This window comes from Macaca thibetana, chromosome 14 (assembly GCF_024542745.1).
Source record: "Macaca thibetana thibetana isolate TM-01 chromosome 14, ASM2454274v1, whole genome shotgun sequence".
NCBI lineage: Eukaryota > Metazoa > Chordata > Mammalia > Primates > Cercopithecidae > Macaca > Macaca thibetana.
Window position 1 is genome coordinate 19,863,098 of NC_065591.1, and position 21,402 is coordinate 19,884,499.

At 56.0% G+C, this 21,402-nt stretch overlaps 2 protein-coding genes across 4 annotated transcripts in view; one reads left to right on the forward strand and one right to left on the reverse strand.

The window, feature by feature from the left end:
• The window catches only part of MAPK8IP1 (mitogen-activated protein kinase 8 interacting protein 1), a 631,105-nt gene that overhangs the window by 232,304 nt on the left and 377,399 nt on the right, over positions 1-21,402 (reverse strand). The gene's annotated exons all lie outside the window — the stretch shown is intronic.
• On the forward strand, positions 3,800-20,826 carry CHST1 (carbohydrate sulfotransferase 1). 2 transcript variants are annotated; one of them, XM_050757613.1, is made up of 4 exons: positions 3,800-4,234; positions 17,128-17,211; positions 17,643-17,740; positions 18,746-20,826. In XM_050757613.1, the coding sequence occupies exon 4, from the start codon at positions 18,788-18,790 to the stop codon at positions 20,021-20,023; it is 1,236 nt and encodes a 411-aa protein (XP_050613570.1). In that variant the 5' UTR covers positions 3,800-4,234; positions 17,128-17,211; positions 17,643-17,740; positions 18,746-18,787; the 3' UTR covers positions 20,024-20,826. The 2 variants fall into 2 exon arrangements, with proteins under 2 accessions (XP_050613570.1, XP_050613571.1); XM_050757614.1 differs by having other exon boundaries at positions 3,809-4,234; positions 17,128-17,287.

Here is a 21,402-nt window from a genome sequence, read left to right on the forward strand (position 1 = left end):
TTCAAGGGGCTTTGACTGGAGGACCCAGTGAGGCATCTACTTGAAGAAGATGTGGCCTTCTATTCATGACCTGGCAAGGCCTGGCAACCTCAGACCCATTGACCCATGGGGATGGTACGAGGAGGAAATGGGATCATATGTAGTGGCTGGCAGAAGTAAGGGCCCTACCTTTTTGTTTTACTTCAACAACAAAGAGGTTGATTCATCCAGAAGAGGAATTCATCCAGAACAGGGCAGAACTCTGGGAGAGGAGGGAAGTAAGAGGGCTTTTCCGGAAAAAGGGGACACAGTTGGAGGCTCGATTCACTTCTGCATGGCCTTGGGTAAGTCACGCAACTTCTCTGGGCCTCAGTTTGCCCAGCTGTGAGATGAGGGAGTTGGTTCAGCTCACCTCTGGGGCCCCTCCGGCTCTATTTTGAATGGGTTTCCACATCACCTGTGGAAAGATTTGCTGGGCCTGTCTGTTTTTGCCCAGGTTTTTCTAGTTGGAACTTTTTCTGCAGGTGCTGTGGGCTCTTGGGCTTGGAGTCTGGGCACAGCTAAACCGTCTTCCGTGTGCTTGCTGCCTTGTCACTGTCCCCCGTGAGACATGGGAAATTGAGGATTGCAGCAGCAGATCTTAAATCAGAGCCTGGGCCATCCATCTCCCAGAACAGACTGAAATAACAAGGTGGGTGGCACAGATCGCTGCCACATGGACAGGCGAAAGATATTAAAAAGCCAGAATCTTGAGCCCCCAAATCCCTTAACAAATCTCCAAATCCCTCAGGGACCTGCATGCGGATGAGAGAAGAGGGAATATCTCATTTTAGAGTTCCCTAGGAGGGCCAGGGGGCCACATTTCAGGAAATGCCTCTGACTGAGGGCTTCTGAAGGCCCTGCCACCTGCCATTGGCCTCCCTAGCCTGCCTGACCTCTAGCTCCTCCCTGCGGGCGCCCCCACCAGAGTCAGCCTGGCCAGAGTGGCAGAGCAGAGTGCCCAGGTACGTGGAGCCAGACTGCTGTGGCGCGCTGTTGCTCACCAGCTCTGTAAATTTGGGAAAGTTGCTTAACCTTTTTGGCTCTGTTTCCTCATCTATAAAACGGGAATGACATTGGTTACCTCAAGGGGTTGTTTTGAGAGTTAAATAATTCACACAAAGCAAACAGCACAGGGCCTGGCCCATCTTGAGACTTCAAACATTAGCCACTAATATTAATTTCCCTACTGTCCCATAAATAAGCCCACCCAGCTGCTGTTTCCTTTCACAGGTTCTCCTGCTCTTCTGCCTTTTTACATTCCAACCATCTCTCAAGCCTCAGTTCAACTCCCTCCTCCTCCTCCAGGAAGCCCTCCCTGAATGACCCTCCAAGGCTCCACCTTCCTCTGACTTCCAAGGCTATTTTTTTTGTGTGTTTGATTACATTTGTAGTGACTTTTCTTTGCTGCTTCATTGTGTAGGATCCAAACTCCTTGAGCACAAGCCCTTTGCTTCTGTTTCCCCCTCCCTCTTTTCCCCACAGCACCTGTCACAGTGCAACCCACACCATAGGTGCTCCTAAAACACCCCTGTTTGTCAAGTGGGGGATTCCAGAAACTGGAAACAGAATCCTCGTGTTTCTGAGAGCGGGTCTTTTGCCTATTTTTAGAGTTTAAATGTTCTTCAAAAATTTCCCAAATTCCACTCTATCTTTACATTACAACCACACCAATCTTTTCATGTCAGCCAGATGTACTTTTCCCTCCTCTCTACCCGAAATACATCAGAATTTGAAAAATGAGGCGCTGGATCTGGTAGTGCAAGATAGAGAAAGCTTTCTCTAAACCCTGACTATTCTCGTCAGCCTGAAAACTTGGGGAGGGATTAGCTCTGGGTGAAAAGGAAGGTTCTGATGGCTCAGTCCAAGAGCTTCGTTTTTTATAGAGGGACAGTCGGGATTTGGAAACATGAAGTCTTGGCTTTTGGAAGGTCAGCACCACTCTTGTTAGGCATCCCAGTATGCTGCCACTCCCTGGGTGGGGGTGGGGAGGGAGAAGGCAGGTGGAGAAACAGACCTGGTAGCCTTGGAGTCAGGACTGAGGACTGACTCTGCCATCCCAGGTGCTATGGCTACAGGAATGCACACTGGAAGGTGCTGTTAGTCCCTCCAGCTTGATGGGGGCGGGGATGAGTTTGCAATTGTGACCAAGATAAATGGCCATTTGGTCTAGTGGGACCCCTGGGGCAAGGGCCTTCATACCATCTGCTCTGGGTGGAGAGACGGAGACTTTCTTGAAGACTCAAGACTCCAGTCCTCCAGGGAAGTACAGCTGTCATGTTCTCTCTGGCCAGTGAGTGAATGTTTGTTTATGGCTACCCTGAATGCAACAATGTGCAATTATTAAGTACTCACTCCCGTGCCAGACACTGCCGAGTGCTCTACACACGTTGCCATCCAGTGTTCAGCTGTACGGGGTGAGGACCAGTACCTCTGTCTTCTGGATGAGGAAACTGAGCCATGGAGAAGCTGGATCACTCACACAAAGTCACCCAGCAAACACACAGCAGGTTCCTCTGACCCAGGAAACTGCTGTGCTAACCATTCTGCTGTGCTTCACTTTGTGGGATGGAGGCAGCAGCTGCTTGTCCATACATCGGGGACGAGGCTTTCCCAGAATGCCTGGAGTTTTCAAGCCATGCACTGCTCTCTGCCCCCTAGTCCAGCAGTGATGGAGACCTATAGTTGGGAATCTGAGATTCCGGGTGGAGATGGACACTGACTGTTCCTCTGCTTCAGAAATAATCATTTGGTCAGAACTGAGGAGCATCAGAGGTTCAGCCAGTCGAAGCACCTTCCCAGTCTCTGGACGAGGAAACAGGCCACTGGGGTGGGCAGCCTCAGTCATGTCAGATGTGGTGGCAGAGCTGGGATTCCTGGCCGTCTCTCCAGCTGAGGGGCCACTGATCACATGGTATTGCTCTGCTCATGCACCCTGTTTCTCCTCCACTCCACTCTTGAGAGGTTCACCAACCAGTCCCTGGTGCCCGTGCAGGCCAGGCCTGCAGAAGATGCTCAGTCAATATTTGTGCAGAGGATAGAGGACCAAGGTGCTCGGCTGGTCAGCTCTGTCCCCATTCTTCACCCATAAAAGCAGTGGTAGCTCCAGATTTCCACCTAGAAGGCCAGGGGCAGTCTGGTAGGAAGAAGGTGGGCAGGGTGGAGGAGCGGCCTAGAAGACGGTCAGCCAGCAAACCCACTCTAAAGTCCCATTAAGACACCCCCTGACCCTGCCCAAGAGGGACAACTGCAGCAGGGACAAATGATTAATCCCCACACTTGGGAAGCAGAGGGGCGGGGGAGGAGGAAGGGCTAGGAGTGTGTGTGGAGGTATTGCACACAGAGGTGGCTGGCTTCAGTTCTGGGTTCTGAAGTCCCTCTGTGCCGCTGGCTGGGGAAGAGGTAAAGGACAGCTGGGCCAGGGGCCAGGCTGGGGCTCCAGCCGGACTTCCGCGGCGGGGGGCGCTCGGGCGAAAGGTTTTGGCGGCCCGGCCAGCAGCGCCCTCGGGGGTAACGGAGAGGGAGGTTACGCGGAGAGGTGCCAGAGACAGCCGGTGCCCTTGCCCGCCGGCCGCCAGAAGCCCCGGTGGTGGGCGTGGCTGCCCGCGGCGGGTGGGTGGGCGCGGGCTCTGGAGCCTGGCTGCGGAGTGGGTGTACGGGGCGCTCACGGCTGGGGCGGCGCGGGGGGCGGGAAGGCGCGCGCCTAAGGGGTGGGGAGGAGAAGGGGCGGGCGGCTCGGGGGTGGAGCCGGGACCGCAGCGCCCGCCGCTCGCTGGGCGCTGTAGCCGCCGCTGCCGCCGCTGCTCTTGGCTCGGGGACGCGGGCGGGCGCTCCGAGAGGCTCCGGCGCCTGCGGCTGCTGCTCTCCCCCGGCGCCCGGGGCTGCGGTGCTTCGGGTCCCGGCCCCTGGCCCGGCGTCTCTCGGGTCCCTGAGCCCCGGCCCCGGGTCCGGTGTCGGGCCGGGGAGAACGCATTCAGCTGCTCTAGCCGCCCCGGGCTTGCGTCCCCGGGCCATGAAGAGGGGCCCGTGAGCCGCGCGAGGAGTCGGAGGAAGAGGAGGGAGGAGGGAGGCCGAGGAGGAGGGCGCGGGAGGCGGAGGATGCCACCGCCGCTGCTGCCCCCGCCGCCACCCGCGGGCCCCCGGCGACCCTGACTCCAGACCCGAGGATGGAGCCGGCGCTGGGCGCTGCAGCTGCTCCCGGCGCGCCCCCGACCAGGTATTGGCCGGGCCCCGCGGGGTCTGGGGCGGGCGGGAGCGGACACTCTGCTGCAGCAGCCGGGAGGGGCGCGGGCGCGGTGGGAGACGCCCCTCCGCTCGGGGACAGCAGCTACTGGCGGTGCGCGGAGGAGTGGCGGCGGCGAGGGACGGCTGTGTGTTGGGCGCAGGAAGGGGCTGCCGAGGCTGGTGGCCGGTGAGAGCAGCGATCACCCCAGCCCTCCCTGCCCCCATTAGAGGAGGGCAGCAAACTTGAGACGCGCGGTGGTCCCCGAGGCGCCTGGCTCCCCTCAGCTGCGGAGCGCACTCGGAGGCTGCTCCGGGCTCACCACCCCACAACCCTCCTGGTTCGGGTCTGCGGAGGCGCCTTGAGACCCTGAGGTCCCCGCGCCGGCACCAACTTTCCAAATCCAGCTGAACCCGGAGGCGGGGGCGCAGTTCCCTGCTTCCTGCTCCCAGCCCTGGCCCGGCCTCCGCTCGGCCCGGGCCTCCGCACCCAGACCGCTGCGATGAGCTGGGCCCCTGTGGGGCCGGAGCCGCCGGATGGTGCAGAGCCCCCCACGGGAAGCCGGAACAACCCTCCCGCTCTTCTCTGGGTAGGACCCGGGGAGTAGCCCCTCCCAGGCTCCAGGGACCCAGTGCTGGCTTTCGCGGTAGCAGCCCAGAGTAGCCCTAGCTGGGATGCTGGGCGTTAAAAGGCCAGGCTGCCTGAGGAAGGTGAGACCTGGGGGTTGTCCTGGGTTGGCACCTTGGCCTGATTTCAGGTGTGCCCCCTCCCCCACCCCGGGCCTGCCCTTTCGCAGGACTGCTTTCCTCAGCTCTGGGGCCGGCTTCCTCTTGGTGGACTTAAAACTGCTCCTGGGCAGGGGACTCCCTAGGTAAGGGCCACTCCTAGTGTCCAGGTGCCCGAAGACGGGCTTGGGCCATTGACAGGGAGCTGGAGGCTGGGGCAGAGGAGGTGGCTGTCCAGTCAAGGACAGAAATTCAGTCCAGCATCTTCTGGAGGGGTGGGAGGAGCTGGGGGCAGGCTTGGGCGCAGGAGTCAGGCACCCTGGCTGGGAGGAAGCTGCTTTGACAAGCACAGGGACGTCAGAGCCAAGCAGGTGGGAACCAGTGGGCCAGGTGTCTACCTTCAGAGGTTCCTCAGCCCCTTGCGGTGGGGCCCGCTGTCTCAGGCAGAGACCTTACCTGGGCAGGCAGTTCCCAGGTTCCTGTCCTCAGCAGTGGGGACACTTCCAGGCATCATGATGACCCTGTTTCTTTTTCAAAGTGCTTTCACCGTCATGACTCACACATTGCATTCACCAGGGAGGTATCAGGCTTCCAAACTATTCCATTCCCCTCCCTCCCGGGTCTTTAGGGAGCTGCTGGGGAAAGGAGTGGGTGGATTTGCCCTTGGGCCTTGAACCCCTGCAGGAGGCCAGGAGCCTGGCGTGGCACCTTTCATTTTCCTGTTGCCAGTCCCTCATCCTGGCGGTGAGCAGCCCTAGGCCAGGCTGCTTCACGGTGGTGGGGTGGGGAGGGGAGGGGCGCCAGGGAGAGCAAGTCTTTGCTAATCATCCCCCAAACTCTGCTGGGTCTTTGAAATCATGGCTAGGTGCCACCCCCAGCCCCTTCACTCCACACCCAGCTTTCCCATCTCAAAGCAGAAATGAATTTTCCCTAAAATCCAAATCTCCCTCTTTGCTGAGTAGTTGCAATGCTTTTGGCCAGAGGTTTCCTTCCCAACATCCAAAGTCAAGCTTCCGTCTGTCCTGGCCCCTGAGCCATCTCTGCGAGGCACAGGCCCCTGCTGGGAGAGGGATGTATCCTCCTGACCACTCTCCCCCCAGCCCTTGCCGACAGGGCCCTAGCTCCTGGGCAAGAGTGGTGCTGATGGCGCTGATAGAGGGGTCACATGGGAGGAGGAGTACCTCTGTGTTCCGCTGAGTCTACAGGAGGGGCCCAAGTGCCAGGCCCTCCCTGGAGGGCCAGGTTCATGCCCTACTGGATTCCACTTGCCTACCCCTCTGTCTCCCTCCCTTGTCTGCTGTGGGTCTCTCTTTACTTTCCCAACTCCACTCTGCATTGGTGCGGGGAGGGAGCATTTTATATTCATAATCTGGTTCAGAGAAGGTCCCGAAGCCCTGAGTCACTGTATGGTTTCCATGGAAACAGACTTGTTCAGAGGACTCGGTGTAGCGGCTGTGGTGGGGGAGAAGGGAAACATATAGTAAAACCAGGTTCCACAAGTGTGGCGGGACTTGGACCAACTCCCTTCGGTGAGGACTGTGAGGGGTGGGCAAGGCTCTGGCCTCCCCGTTGGGGGGGCTGCGTCTCCCCACCCACTGGGGTCCCACCATTGGATGCCGCACAGCTGCTGCTGTGACTCTTGGCAGGCTGCTGCTTCTCCCACGGACCTTCTGGCTAGGTGCCTGGCCTCATGGCTACCTCTCCCTGCCTCAGTTTCCCCCTCTGTAAATGGAGAAAATAATTCCTACCTGATAGCGTTGTTGTGAAGATCAAATGCAGTAATATATAAGACACATTTAGAATGGTGCCATAGTAAGTGTTCCAAAGCATCATTCCTAGGAATTAAGTCAGGACATTGGAAGAAACTCCCCAAGCATTTCACCTAGATTCTTACCCTCGGTCCCAGCAGGTGGTCCTCACGTCTGGCTGGGCTGGCCTCCTGCTTTGAAAGAGCCTCTCCCCAGCAGCCTCGGCACACCCCCAGCTGGGAAGCAGCCAGCCATTTCTTTCTACAGAGCATTTGTTTCAGGTTCCTGAGGGCCTGGCACAGTGTTAGGCAGCTCTGGGTTTTGTTCAGACCCTACCTGTCTAGCAGCCTTGTGGGAGTAAATCCAGATGGACAGGCAGCTTCCTGCCTCAGCCTTCCTGCTAAAGGGAGGGGTCAGCCCTGGAGCCCCTAGGGGTTGGGGCAGACAGAGGAGCAGAAGAGGTCCAGGCAGAGATGGTGGCTCTCTGTGACAGAGTGAAGGGGTTGGGGTGGGGCAAGCCACTGTCCCTGATCCTAGAGAGGCTGATTCATCTGTCTGGAGAAGCATCTATTTCCCTCTTGATCAGCCAGAAAGGGACAGGGAGCTCTTTAGAAAGGTTACAGATCCTGCACACTCTACTAACCCCAAGTTAGAACCTCTAGTGCTCAAGTGTTCCCAGCATGCCCTGCGAGTCTGGACAGGCTTGGGGCTCCAGCCTGAGCAGCTGCTGATCAGTTATCGTCCTGCCTGCTGGGGCAGGGTGAGGGCTCCCTGCCCCAGTGCCTGCCTCAGCAGCATTGAGGAGTGCAGCTAGGGGAGATTCTGAGTGCCACTGATGCCTTAGCCGGTCTGCCTTACCGGCCTTTCTCTCTCACTGCAGCCCTCCCCTCCATGGCCCTCAGGTTCCCTGCTCCATGGCAGGGCTCCCTCCTCCCCTTCTGTAAGATGGGCTTCATCTCCAGGCTCCTTAAAGACATCCCACGCCCATCACAACCAGCTGTCAGAGCTGCAAAGCCTGCTCTTTATCTGCTGGCCCTTCCTTCTATTTCACAGATGGGAAAAGTGAGATTTCTGGGGTTTGCTTGTATGGCCAGAGCCCAAGCTAGTTGTAGCCTCTCTCAGCTACACACCAGCCCTGGGGATGCCCTTCCCTTCTTTCTGGCTCTCCAAGCAGCCCCAGCTGCTGCCCGGCACCCCCATGGATACCCCCTCCCAGCTCTCAGTTTCCTGCCAACGTTCTACCCCCCACAGGTGTCTCTGGACCATTTTGCTGTCCTCACTGGTGTTCACAACACCTTCCAATTTAATATCCTCTGCAAATTTCATTAACGGACTGTTTACTCCCTCTCTCAGGATCATTAATGAAGATGTTAGATAAGATCTGACCCAATGCTGAGGCTTGGCAGCCCTGCCCCCACTCCCAGACTCACGGCCCTCCAGCCCCTTCCTCTGGGCTTGCCTCCTCCACCGGGGCCCTTGGGACCTGCCCCCTCCTGCTATTATGCCTCATGACAAGTGCTTAGGGCCAAGTCTGTTTGAATTAATTTTGTAAGATTACTCGAGGCGCTGTATCAAATGCTTTGCTAAAAATCAAGATATATTACCCTGCCTGCGTTTCCTTCATCTACCCGTCTTGTAATTCTATCAAGAAAGCTATCAAGTTTGCCAGGCATGATTTGTTCTTTATAAATCCCCACGGTGCCGCATGGGGGCACAGGGTTCCCGCGTTTTCTAAATATTTAGAGATTCCCTCTTTGTGTTTGCTCCTTGATTAGAGCTGGAAGGTGGTGGGCTGGGAATTGTCAGGAATGCTGACAGGGATGGGGAAGAAGGCGTGGCTCCTTTTCTCCCGAGTTTCTGCCAGTGTCAGTGAGTTGTTTAGGACTCACTGAGTCCCTGCGGTGTGTAGGGGCCCCAAGCTGGGCACTTGGGGAGGAGGGATAGGAGAGAGCTAGGGGAGGGAGATGAAGGGGGGCTGGTGCTCTCCTTCAAGGATTCTGCAGGGCAGGTGAAACAGACAGACGAGCCTGCTGCAGACATTCTGAAGGTATCATTGATTGAGAGATTACTGTGTGCCAGCCACTATGCTAACAGCTTTATATGCCAGATGCCATTTAAGCCCCTCTCCTGCCCTGGGAGAGGTGTGTGACTCACTTCATGTGGGTACCTGAGAATCAGAAAGGGTTAAGGCTGCCCAGGACTCAGGTCTGGGTTTCACCCTCTGTTTATGCTGTTATGCTGCTCCTAGCCATTTATGACACACAAAAAGGGTCAACAAAGCTGAACGGAGTGATTTGGACATTTTAGGAGGTCAGAGTGGGGATGGAAGGGAAGCCTTTAGGGAAAGCTTTGGAGAGATGAGGACCTCACTCGAATATGCACCTCACACACAACCCCCACAGCCTGAAATCCCTTCTCCTCCTGCCACTTCCGAGTTGCGTGAACAAATCCCTTAACTTCTCTGAGCCTCAGTCCCGAACCTGTGAAATTGATTCAGCTGTAGTTCTTACCCCTAGGCATGCGAAGAGGATCCAATGAGGTGAGGCGTGAAAGGTACATACCAAGGTGCTAGGCCGCGATTGTATATGAGCAGCCGCCATTGTGTTCTACAATGGAGGTCCCTGTTGATGGCAGGCAGAGACACTCATCTGGTTGGCCATATGCCCAGTGGGTGGAGCTGTGGCCCCTCCTAATGCTTCTCACCCAGCAGAAGAGGGGTGACAGGGTGAGCCTCCCTGGCATCTCGGCCCAAGGGCATCCTTGGGACCAGCTGTGGGCTGGTGATAAGCTTTGGGCTTAGAGAGCAGGGAAGCCTCAACTGGGTGGACAGCCCAAACCCAACGCCCCATTCCAGACTGTTTCAGGCCAGATGGTAATAAAGACATTCTTTGGTGTCTTTTTGGTGGCATAGGATTTGGGCATTCCTGGGCTCCCTGGTCATAAAACCACTCAAAGCTCCCACTGCTTGTCTAGCCCAGACCCGGAGCCACCGTGTAGGGAGCACGGTGTGTTTGGGCTTCTGCCTATCAGGTGCAGCAGTCCCATGTCCACACCCACTTGGGATCATTTTCATTCTTGTCATTCAGAGGAGAACCCTCTGGGAAGCGGTGAGATGGCACACAACTATCCGTATGCCAGGGGAACCAACCAGGAAGGGCCGCATTGGCAGCCCCCAATCCCCACCAGTGGATGCCCCAGGAACCTGATCCTGGGGAATGGCCAGTAGGTATCAGATGCACCAATATGTGGGTCGGGGGTGAATGCTGTGATTGAGATCGGCACCAATGTGTCCTGGGACCCTGGTGGCAACCTTGGCCCTGGTGCTCCCTCTCCCTTCCTCTGGCTGGGTGACACTCTTGGTGTGGCCTGGGGGTTTTAGCTCTGTGATTAGGGCCAGGGCTTGGGATTCTTTAGAACCAAGTCTGAATCCTAGCGCCACCGCAGGCTAGGGGTGCATGATTGAACAAGTTCCCACACTTGCTGAGCCTCACTGCTCCTCATCTGTGAAAGGTGGCAGTGGCACCTGGCCTGTGGGATGCATCCCCTGACGGGAGCCACGTCTGTGATCGTCTCTGAGTATCCGCGTCTGCAGCCTCCTCCATCCCATGTGACAGTCTCAAGGCTCAGGATGCTATTGATTCTCCACCTGCAGTCCTCGTCCCCATGGGGCCAGCCAGGCCTAATGGCCTAATGTGCAGGTGGCCCAGGCTGGAGACTCCTGGATCCAGAGACAGGCGGGCCCCTCTTCCAGCCTGGCCGGCAGCAGCTGCCTGAGTTCCAGCTCCTGTTGATGTTTCTCCTCCTTGAAGCTGGGAGGATGGGCCGGAGCCCCGTGTCCAGGGGGTGGGGCCTCGGTACTATTCCAACTCTGGCTGTGGCTTCTCGGTGGGGCGGGGGACAGGAAACCGGGGCTTTTCCGCCCAGTGTCGGGGCTGTAGAGTCCCGCCTACCACAGGCCAGGCTGTACCAGGACTGGCCTGAGACAGGGAACCGGGACCTTCTGACTCATCCCTCCCCCAGAGGAGCTGGGCACACTGGGGCCTTGTGTCGTGGCCAGGAGGTCAGCCACTCTCCCCACTGCTAGGGAAAACTTTCCCCTCAGGTTGGGTTTGGGACCACCCCCTCTGACTCCCACCCTCCACGGCAGGATGTGAGGTGCCTTCCTTACCCCAGGCAAGGTCTCTGCAGCCACAAGTCAGGGTCTCCAACCACGCAGGCTGCTGGCGCTTCAGTGGAGCAGGCTGTGGCATCTGTTTTAACTTTTAAAAACATTTCCAGGCCAATGGTGCCTCTTTGTGCATTTAGTAGTCCATAAAAATCATGGTCATGGCTCTTAATAAGCATTTGCTCTGTGCCTACCACTGTGTTAAGCTGTGGGCACCCATCGGCCTTCTGTCTCACTGCCCAAGTATTAGATTCTGTGATCGTTTCTCCCATTTCCTACATAAGGACAAGTGAGGCCTATAGAGGTTAAGTGCCTTGTGCAATGCCTCATAGCTATAAGGCAACAGCAGTCGGATTCCCAAATCCAGGCCTCTGTGGCCCCACAGCTGGGGTGCCTAAACACCCCCCAGACTGCTTCCCCGAATGCCTGTGGGCACCTTCTCCAGGAGGCTTGAGACATCCATGGGTATCATGTGGACATTGGAGTTCTCTGCCCTGGAGACACCAGATCTCACAGAAGGCAGCTGGGCATCCCTGCTGATAGTGAAAAATCGGTAGACCCATCGCTCTCCAGGTGCTTGTCTTGGAAACCATGACTGTGAGAGCTTGTCCCCACTGGAGGTGCCCAAAAGATGTAGTGGTTCTGCCTGTGGGGCCCAGGGACTCTAGGGATTGTTCACAAGTACCATGTTTGTGGTGGTCCAGGTTCTGGAGAGAGGGTCCATAGACCTCACAGTGTTTCCAGTTGAGGTGGGCATGACCCCAAAGAGAAGGGGGTCCACTGGGCTGACCTAGACCACAGAGGCCGAGTCTGGATCCCAGCAGCTCAACCCCCTAGAAGATTGCACTGGTTGGATTGTGTGTTGGCATACTGCCCACATGGAAGGATGCTCTAGGACACTGTCCCATGAAACTCGCCTTTGGATTTCTTAGGTACAAAGTCTTGAGGATGGGTTCATGGTGGCATACGCACAGGGCTCTGTAAGAACTCCCTCGGGAGAAATCTTGCACTGAATTCAGTGTCAGGAATAGCTGGATATCTCTTGAGTGGATGCTTTAATCTTTATCTCATGGGTCCTGTGAAACAAGTAAATGAAATATTTTCCTTTTCCTACTGGCTGCCAGGAAGCTCTGACTTAGCTCAGTAGCCCACACATGGTGTGACTCTTGTACACTGACTTGGCCTCTGGTTCTTTCAGACTCTTACACTCTTGTTTTCCCCTTGCCTTGCCTCATTTTCATCACCTCGTTTTCCTTAGAGAAAAACACCTTGCTGTTTTATGTGTTTTAGTCTTAACTAAACAAACATTTATGGTGCATCAGTGCTGGCTACGTCAGAGCCAGGGAGTAAGCATTTCCTCTTTGCAGTCTCCATCCTAGAGGCCTGTTTGCCAGCTCCTCCCTCCCTGCCCCATTCCCTTATACCTTGCTCCAGTTCTTGGGACCCCAGAGCCTTGGGGCCCCATTCATCACGGCTCCTGAGTTTGTCCGGAAAGACTATGTTCAGGTTCTTCCCCCGCCCTCACTGTGTTGCTTCTTCATCCCCCAGGGCTTCACAGTAGTTTTTCAGGGAGGATTTGCTGGGAGAAGAGTCATTTCCCCAACCCAGGGCTCAGCTGCTCCTGTAGCCCCAGGCCCCCTCTGAAATCCAGCTTCAGTTCAGCTCTGGCCCTGTGTCTCAGCAGTCCCCAGCTGCCTACTGTCCTTAGTGGCCCACCTGAGCAGACAAAGCCCATTTCTGGTGGAAAAGCAGTGTCTTTGACCCTGGTGCCTTGGAAATAGGGGGGGGGGAGAGCTGGCTGGCAGTGCCCGGGGGTAGGGTGGGAGGCACAGTGAGATGCCAGGGCTGATTTTCAGTACCACACCCTGTCATCAATCACTTCTCTACTTCCTACATGGAGTGGCTTCACTGTGTCCCCCAAAATTAATAAACTCAAACTGAATAAAAACGTTCAGTGTAGACAGTGTCTCCTCCTACCTCAGTCTTCTCGAGGCCCCCTCCATCTGGGGCATCTCCTGTTACTAGTTCAGTGCAAGCTCTTTCAGTGATTGTTTATGCATATAGGCAAATATACATGTCCACCTCCCTAAACAAATCTGAAATGGTGGTGTACTATTACACATGTGTTTTCTGGCTCTAGCTTTTGAAACTTACATATGCTGAGTGACTGTTTCTATCAGTATATTCATGTCTGAGGAGGCTTCTCTGATATAGTCAGTTGGAAAGATAATCCCCTGGACATGCTAATAAGGAAGGGGTTAAGGCTTCTAGGAAAGGGTGGGGTGTCCATGCGTGGGCTTTCAGAGGTTTGGGAAACTTCTAAATTGTGTGTGTAAAATTGTGGGCACTAGTGGCATTTCTTTTTTTTTTTTTTTTTTTTTTGAGACGGAGTCTCGCTCTGTCGCCCAGGCTGGAGTGTAGTGGCCGGATCTCAGCTCACTGCAAGCTCCGCCTCCCGGGTTCGGGCCATTCTCCTGTCTCAGCCTCCTGAGTAGCTGGGACTACAGGCGCCCGCCACCTCGCCCGGCTAGTTTTTTTTTTTGTATTTTTTAGTAGAGACGGGGTTTCACCGTGTTAGCCAGGATGGTCTCGATCTCCTGACCTAGTGATCCACCCGTCTCGGCCTCCCAAAGTGCTGGGATTACAGGCTTGAGCCACCGCGCCCAGCCACTAGTGGCATTTCTAAGGGGAGGGATTGTGGTTCGAAGGGTCTGTGGCCCAGAACAGGTGAAACAAGGCCTCAGCCTTGGGTTTGACGGGATTTCTCTACAGCAAAATGTGGGGCTAACTTGGCAGAGGGCAGCACCGCTAGGTTCTAAGGCCTCCACTCCCTGGGTCTGCCACAGATCAGGCTGAGTGGGGGACAGAGATGCCCAGCCCTAGAATCTTCCTGGAAGAAGACTGGGTTTTTCCCATTCCCAATGGAGGGTTCCCCTGTCTGCTGTGTGGGTGGCCCCAACTGTGCCTGAGAATGAAGTCTGGGGCCTTTCCGGGATTATAGAGAACACCAGGGTTAGAGCCGGGAGGCCCTTCAGTCATCACTGGATCTATGGTGTAACCCAGGCACAGAGAGGCCAGGGGGTGAGTCCAAGGTCACCCAGCCAGGGAAAGGCAGAGGCTGTGTGGGCCAATCCTGCCCGTGACATTCAGGTCTGTGCTTCTTCCCTGACAGAGCACCATGAGATGAGCAGGAGAGGCCCTTGGGAGGAGGCGAGACTGCCTGTTGCTGCTGGGCTCTCCCGGTGCGGCTGAGGTGGGGGTGTACCGAGCAGAGGCCGCAGCCCGGGTGGGCGTGCCATCCTCACACCTCACTGCATCTTGCGACATCACCTCCTGCTGGCTGCATCCTCACATCAGGTTGTAGCCAACAGTCCCAGAATTCTGAATACAGCAGCGGTGACGGGACTACGAGGCGGCACCGCAGGATGTGGTCACTAGAGGGCAGCAGGAAAGCCACTGCGGTGGCTCAGCAGGAAGAAGTTCCCAGGCCAGGAGAGGAGCTGCAGGAAGAAGGGGCGGTGGGTAGAACCAGACCCTGTGGGCTGCAGGATGATTTGTTCTAGGCCCTTTCCTGAGACGGAAAGCAAAGCAGACATTTACTGATGACGATACTAATTGACATTTAGTGGGTGCTTACCCTGCGTCAGGCACTGTACTCACTAATTAGTCCTCACAACAGCCTTGTTATAATTATCCCCATTTTTGCACGTGTGAACACAGAGGCCCAGAGAGATGAAGAAAGCTAGCCAAGATCTCTCAGCCAGTAAGTGGCTGAGCTGGGATCAGCAGGGCTGGTGTCAGAGGCTGGATCGTGTCTGTATGCCTGGCATTGACTAAATGCTTTAAGACCTTCAATTCTTACCAGCCCATGGGGAAACTGAGGCTCAGGGACAGCTGGTGAATCACACAGGCCCACACACCTGCTGAGTGACAGATCCAGGTAGGCATGGTTCAGGGTGTGAGCGCTTACTGTGAATTACAGTTCTCTAACATAGAGCTGTTCACTGCTCCCAGTCTGTGCCCTCATCTCAAGTTGGCTGATAATGAAATCTGAGCTTTCTATGGAGACTAAAGGTTCACCAACTTGCCTGCTTTCTAACAGAAATGATAGATCCTGGTCTCCTGTATCCAAGGTTTGCTTGGATTTTTACTAAGCAGAGGTAGAGGGAGGCCAGGCCAGAGGTTGCTAGAAGCCTAGGGGATGGGCTCTGGGCGCCACGGTTTGGCTTGGAGGATGAGGGCATTGAGGAGTCTTTTGCAGTGGCTAAGGCTCCCTTGGAAACAACAGGACCTGGCCCCAGGGCCTCTGGTTTCCAGGGCAGATGCCTTTAGCATACCAAGGACACTTGGCCAGCCCCGGGCCCAGCTCTGCCAGGTTGGGAGAGTGGGGGCATTTCCAGGAGGGCTGGACTTCCCCCATCTTCCCATTCCCAGGCCCAGGCTTTGCCCTCCCCGGGGGTACAAGGGAATGGCCTGTGGCTGGGCCTTCAAACGCATTCCCCTCCTCGGTGTCCAGGCCGCACCTTATGAGGCTGAGTCTCGCTGTCTTAGGGATTTATAACATCCAGCTGCTTCAGTGACTTCTGATTTATTAGCAAAGCAGCAGCTTCCAGTCCTGGCCTTAAGTTTCTCTGGGTGGAGGAAGAGTTGGGGGAAGAAACTCAAATGGCCCCCTCCCTAGCAAGATGGCAAGATGTTCCTCTTTAAATAAAACCCTAGGGTGGATTCTGCTTTTGGAATTGGAACCCCAGAATTAAGTGAAGACTCCTTAAGGATTCTGTTTCCTGTCTTGATGAGGACCAAGGAGGGTGGAATATGAGCAGAATTAGGGAAAAGGATTTGAACATGGACTTCCTAGCACATTGCCTGGGCTGGAATCCTGGCTCCTTATTAGGGGTGTGAGATTGGGGAAGTTATCTAACCTTGAGGGGCCTCAGCTTCCTTATCTGTAAAATGGGATTGTGACAGTATCAACTTCATAGAACTGGCATGAGGGTGCGATGAGCTGATGGCTGTGAAAGAAGCATGTGCCTGGGAGGAACATTGTGAATGCCCAGCAAGTGCTTGCCTTCCTTGGTATTATTTGACCCATAGCATCTAGAACAGTGCCCAGCACATACAGGAGTTCTGATAGATGTCTGTGAATAAATACAAAGGAAGTACATCCAAATGAAATGATGCTGCAGCCAAAGAACAGACTCCTAAATAACTTAAAAATATGACCTGGCACTATTATTGATGATATTCCCTGTCTGTTTCTTGAAAGCCATTCACATTCGCCTTGGGGCACTTGGGCAGAGCAGGCCTGCACTTGCAGGGGAGTCGGGTTTAAAGTAGAGGGGTCTTTCTCCCCAGGTACCTGGCCCAGCCCCCTGATGGAGACCGGCATCCTCTGCCACTATGGGATGAGGTTGGGGTGGGATGCAGTGTGGTTGGGATTGCGGTTTTTCTCTGATCACGTTGAGAAGTTCCTAAGAATCTAAACTGCGCCCCTTTCCCTCTTGCCTGCCACTTGGTGATCTGACACTGATTCCTAAAGAAGTGAAATTTCCTATTTAAAACAGGACTTGATTTCTCCATCTGAACAGTGGGAGTGAGGACCCTGACCTCCGAGAGTGCTTATGGGGAATAACACGGTGCTAGAAGCTGGGTGAGCTGAGCCAGGCAGCACTGCGGGTTTGGGAAATGAGGATCCACTCACCCACTCCCAAAGGAGTCATGCCAAATAGTGGGGTGTGGGAAGAATCTTCACAAAGCACTTGAGTTCACCCCATTAGCTGTGAACCAACAGATCCACAGGACCAGATAGCAAAGGGAGGAACATGCTTTAAGTCTCAGAAGCATCTGCCTGCCCAGTCCCCGTCATGCTGATTCACAAATGGGCTGGGGCCAGTAACGGAATGCATGTTTGGAGGCCAAATACGTTTAAGCTGGAGGAACAGGAAGCCAAATCTCCTTAGAGGGAAAGAGCTGGACTCTGGGGAACCTACCAGATGAGGGTTAAAGCAGGCCTGAGAGCTCAGGCCGGTTCCTCTACCTCTGTGCCTCGGCTTTCTCGCCTGTGAAGTGGGCAGATACTGACTTTTACATTTGGTTCTTGCTAGAAGGACATGAGCTGATGTAGGGAAGGGGCTTGGCACAATAGATGTTAACGGAGATAATGTGATGATCTTGGTGTTTTAATTCAGACTCTGTGAGTTGCATCAAGGTCAAGAATGCTCCCTGGTCCACTTTTGCTTTGAGTTTCAGGTAGCTGGTGTCACTTCGGTGTGGTTTGAAGAAGAGTTTCTCCCCAGCTGCGTTGGAGGTGCCCTTTTGACCTGGAGGCCTGGGGTGAGCCCCCTTGCCCTTGCTGACTTCTGCTAACCCGCTTCCTGGGGGAATCGCTGCACAAGTTGAATTTTAAAGGGTTAGGATTGTTTCATGGATTTAAAATGCAGAACCTTGCCAGCCTCCCTGCCTGCTGGGTTCTGGTGTGAGCAGAGGACTGCGGTTTATTAGGAGGATGTGGTGGGGTGGGCGAGGAAGGTAAAAGTGGGATACAGTCCAGGACTCAGAGGGCCACACTCCGAGGATCAGAGATGGCACTGGGTTGTTTGGGGCGCTGAGTCAGGGATGGATCTGGAGAGCAGGCAGAGAGAGCCCTTATTGCCTGGCCTTCGGGGCAGACTGTGGGGCACAGGACACAGAAGAGAAGGAGTGGGGAGGAGGCACTGAGACCCCAGCTCCACCTTCTGAGCCCTTCTCCTCCCTGTCTCTTGCAGTCTGCTGGCCACAGGGCTGCCGCACTGGCTGGGACTGCCAGCTGGACCTGGAGACGCTGGTGGCTGTGGACTCCCCAGCTTGGAGCAGCCCCTCTTTGGTAAGTGGTTGAGCCCTCCTGCATTCTCCCTGCGGGCAGCCCCAGTCCCCACTGAGGTCTGGTAGCTGAGCCAGCCTCCAGAGAGGGTGCCTGCAGGATGCTCAGGTGGGCTCCTGACCCTGGACTCTAAGCAGCCCCATTTGCTCTTTCTGCTTCTCCATGGTCCCTCCCCAGTCCCCCTTCTGTGGGCAGAGGGGGCACAGGAGGTAAGAATGGAGGCCCCTGACTCCCTAAGATCTTTGCAGGCCAGTTCACTGTGTCAGTGGGCGTTATGTGACCTCCATGGCCTGGACCCTTGTCCCTAGAGACTAGGAGCAGACCCTGGGTGCTGGGAAGGGTCGCCTCTCAGCAGACCCTGGACACCTGTCTCTGCTCCAGAGACTCTTAGAGACTCCATGAGCCCCAGACGTCTGGAGTAAGTGGTCACCTGCATCCATGAGTGGGAGGGGGCTTGACACAGTTGTCCACCTTGCCTGGCCGTGATGGCAACTCACCGACCGTGGTCTGCAGGGGTCCTTCACGCTCAGGCGATTGGGGTCAGATGGAGGCACCTGATAGGGACTCTTCTTCCCCCTAGGGATGGGCAGAGGAGAGGAAAGAGGACCACCTGGAGAACTGGGCGCCAGCTCCTGGGGGTGGGAAACGCTGGCAGGCAGGAGGGGCGGGGTTTGAGGCAGGCCCTGGCCATTCTCTCAGTGCGGGAGTAGGGAGAGTCAGGCTCTTGCCCTGTGAGGCCCCTCTAAGGAACTCAGAGCTCACGATAGGAGGCTTCCACAGCTGTCTGCAGTGGGTGCAAGGAATATTTGTTCAGCTCCCCAAAGCTCCCAGGAGTCCCCCAGAGAAGGGTAGTCTAGTGTAGAAGCCGCTTAGGTCTTCAAGGTGTGTGGTGAGCACTGGACAGGGAGTCCGGCGTTTCCCTGGGTCCCCTGGAGACCAGCTCTTCCAAGGGACAAGCCAGTGCCCCTACCGTGGAGGCACCTGACCGCTGACTGCCTTTGCCCGCAGACCTCGCCCCGTGGAGAAGCAGCCCCATGAAGGTGCCCAGCCATGCAATGTTCCTGGAAGGCCGTCCTCCTCCTTGCCCTGGCCTCCATTGCCATCCAGTACACGGCCATCCGCACCTTCACCGCCAAGTCCTTTCACACCTGCCCCGGGCTGGCGGAGGCCGGGCTGGCCGAGCGACTGTGCGAGGAGAGCCCCACCTTCGCCTACAACCTTTCCCGCAAGACCCACATCCTCATTCTGGCCACTACGCGCAGCGGCTCCTCCTTCGTGGGCCAGCTCTTCAACCAGCACCTGGACGTCTTCTACCTGTTTGAGCCCCTCTACCACGTCCAGAACACGCTCATCCCCCGCTTCACCCAGGGCAAGAGCCCCGCCGACCGGCGGGTCATGCTGGGCGCCAGCCGAGACCTCCTGCGGAGCCTCTACGACTGCGACCTCTACTTCCTGGAAAACTACATCAAGCCGCCGCCGGTCAACCACACCACCGACAGGATCTTTCGCCGCGGGGCCAGCCGGGTCCTCTGCTCCCGGCCTGTGTGCGACCCTCCGGGGCCAGCCGACCTGGTCCTGGAGGAGGGGGACTGCGTGCGCAAGTGCGGGCTGCTCAACCTGACGGTGGCGGCAGAGGCGTGCCGCGAGCGCAGCCACGTGGCCATCAAGACGGTGCGCGTGCCCGAGGTGAACGACCTGCGCGCCCTGGTGGAAGACCCGCGGTTAAACCTCAAGGTCATCCAGCTGGTCCGAGACCCCCGCGGCATTCTGGCTTCGCGCAGCGAGACCTTCCGGGACACGTACCGGCTCTGGCGGCTCTGGTACGGCACGGGGAGGAAACCCTACAACCTGGACGTGACGCAGCTGACCACGGTGTGCGAGGACTTCTCCAACTCCGTGTCCACCGGCCTCATGCGGCCCCCGTGGCTCAAGGGCAAGTACATGTTGGTGCGCTACGAGGACCTGGCCCGGAATCCCATGAAGAAGACCGAGGAGATCTACGGGTTCCTGGGCATCCCGCTGGACAGCCACGTGGCCCGCTGGATCCAGAACAACACGCGGGGCGACCCCACCCTGGGCAAGCACAAATACGGCACCGTGCGAAACTCGGCTGCCACGGCCGAGAAGTGGCGCTTCCGCCTCTCCTACGACATCGTGGCCTTTGCCCAGAACGCCTGCCAGCAGGTGCTGGCCCAGCTGGGCTACAAGATCGCCGCCTCGGAGGAGGAGCTGAAGAACCCCTCGGTCAGCCTGGTGGAGGAGCGGGACTTCCGCCCCTTCTCGTGACCCGGGCGGCGCGGGTGGGGGCGGGAGGCGCACGGTGTAGATTTTGATAAAATGGACCGTTTTTAACTGTTGCCTTATTTCCCCCTCCCTCCCCCACCTCATCTTCGTGTCCCTCCTGCCCTCAGCTCACCCCACTCCCTTCTGCCCCTTTTTGTCTCTGAAATTTGCACTACGTCTTGGACGGGAATCACTGGGGCAGAGGGCGCGTGAAGTGGGGTCCCGCCCCCACCCCACCCCATTCAGACACACGGATATTGGGTCTCTGTGCGGACGGTGACAATGTTTACAAGCACCACACTTACACATCCACACACGCACACGGGCACCCGCGAGGCGACTTCTCAAGCTTTTGAATGGGTGAGTGGTCGGGTATCTAGTTTTTGCACTGTCTTACTATTCAAGGTAAGAGGATACAAACAAGAGGACCACTTGTCTCTAATTTATGAATGGTGTCCATCCTTTCCCCATCCCTGCTTCCTGCCCCTGACACCCACTTTCCCCCTTAGAGCAGCGAAACTGCCCCCTCCTGCCCGCCCTTGCCTGTCGGTGAGGCAGATTTTTACTGTGAGGTGAACGTGGACCTGTTTCTGTTTCCAGTCTGTGGTGATGCTGTCTGTCTGTCTGAGTCTCGTGGCCGCCCCTGGACCAGTGATGACTGATGAATCTTATGAGCTTCTGATTGATCTCGGGGTCCATCTGTGATATTTCTTTGTGCCAAAAAGAAAAAAAAAGAGTGGATCAGTTTGCTAAATGAACATTGAAATGCTTTATGTGTGTTTTCTGTAAATAAAAGAGTGCAATAATCTCTGCCTGTGATTGTGGGACCTTCTGAATAGGTACCAGAGGGTCTCAGCGGGGTCTGGGTGTTCCTGGCTTTGGGGAGGACAGCGAGAAAGAAGTGGAGGTGGGAATTGAATGACAAGTCTGCCTTTCAGAACTCTTGTCACCCTCAACACTGAGTTTAGTTGAGGGTTTTTTTTTTTTTTTTTTTTTCCAGACAGAGTCTGGCTCTGTTGCTCAGGCTGGAGTGCAATGGCTCCATCTCCGCTCAGAGCAACCTCCCTCTCCCAGGTTCAAGCAATCCTTCCGCCTCAACCTCCCGGGTGACTGGGACTACAGGCGCACACTGCCACGCCTTGCATGCCTGGCTAATTTTTTTTTTTTTTTTTTGTATTTTAGTAGAGACGGGGTTTCACCGTGTTGTCCAGGCTGGTGGCAAACTCCTGAGCTCAGGCATTCCTCCTGCCTCGGCCTCCCAAAGTGCTGGGATTACAGACTTGAGTCACTGCCCCCCTGCCGTGTTTTTTTTTTCCTTCAGTCAGTTGAGACCAGGTAACTTATAGCCAGGGATAATGTTCAAAGTCTTTAACAAGTGGTAT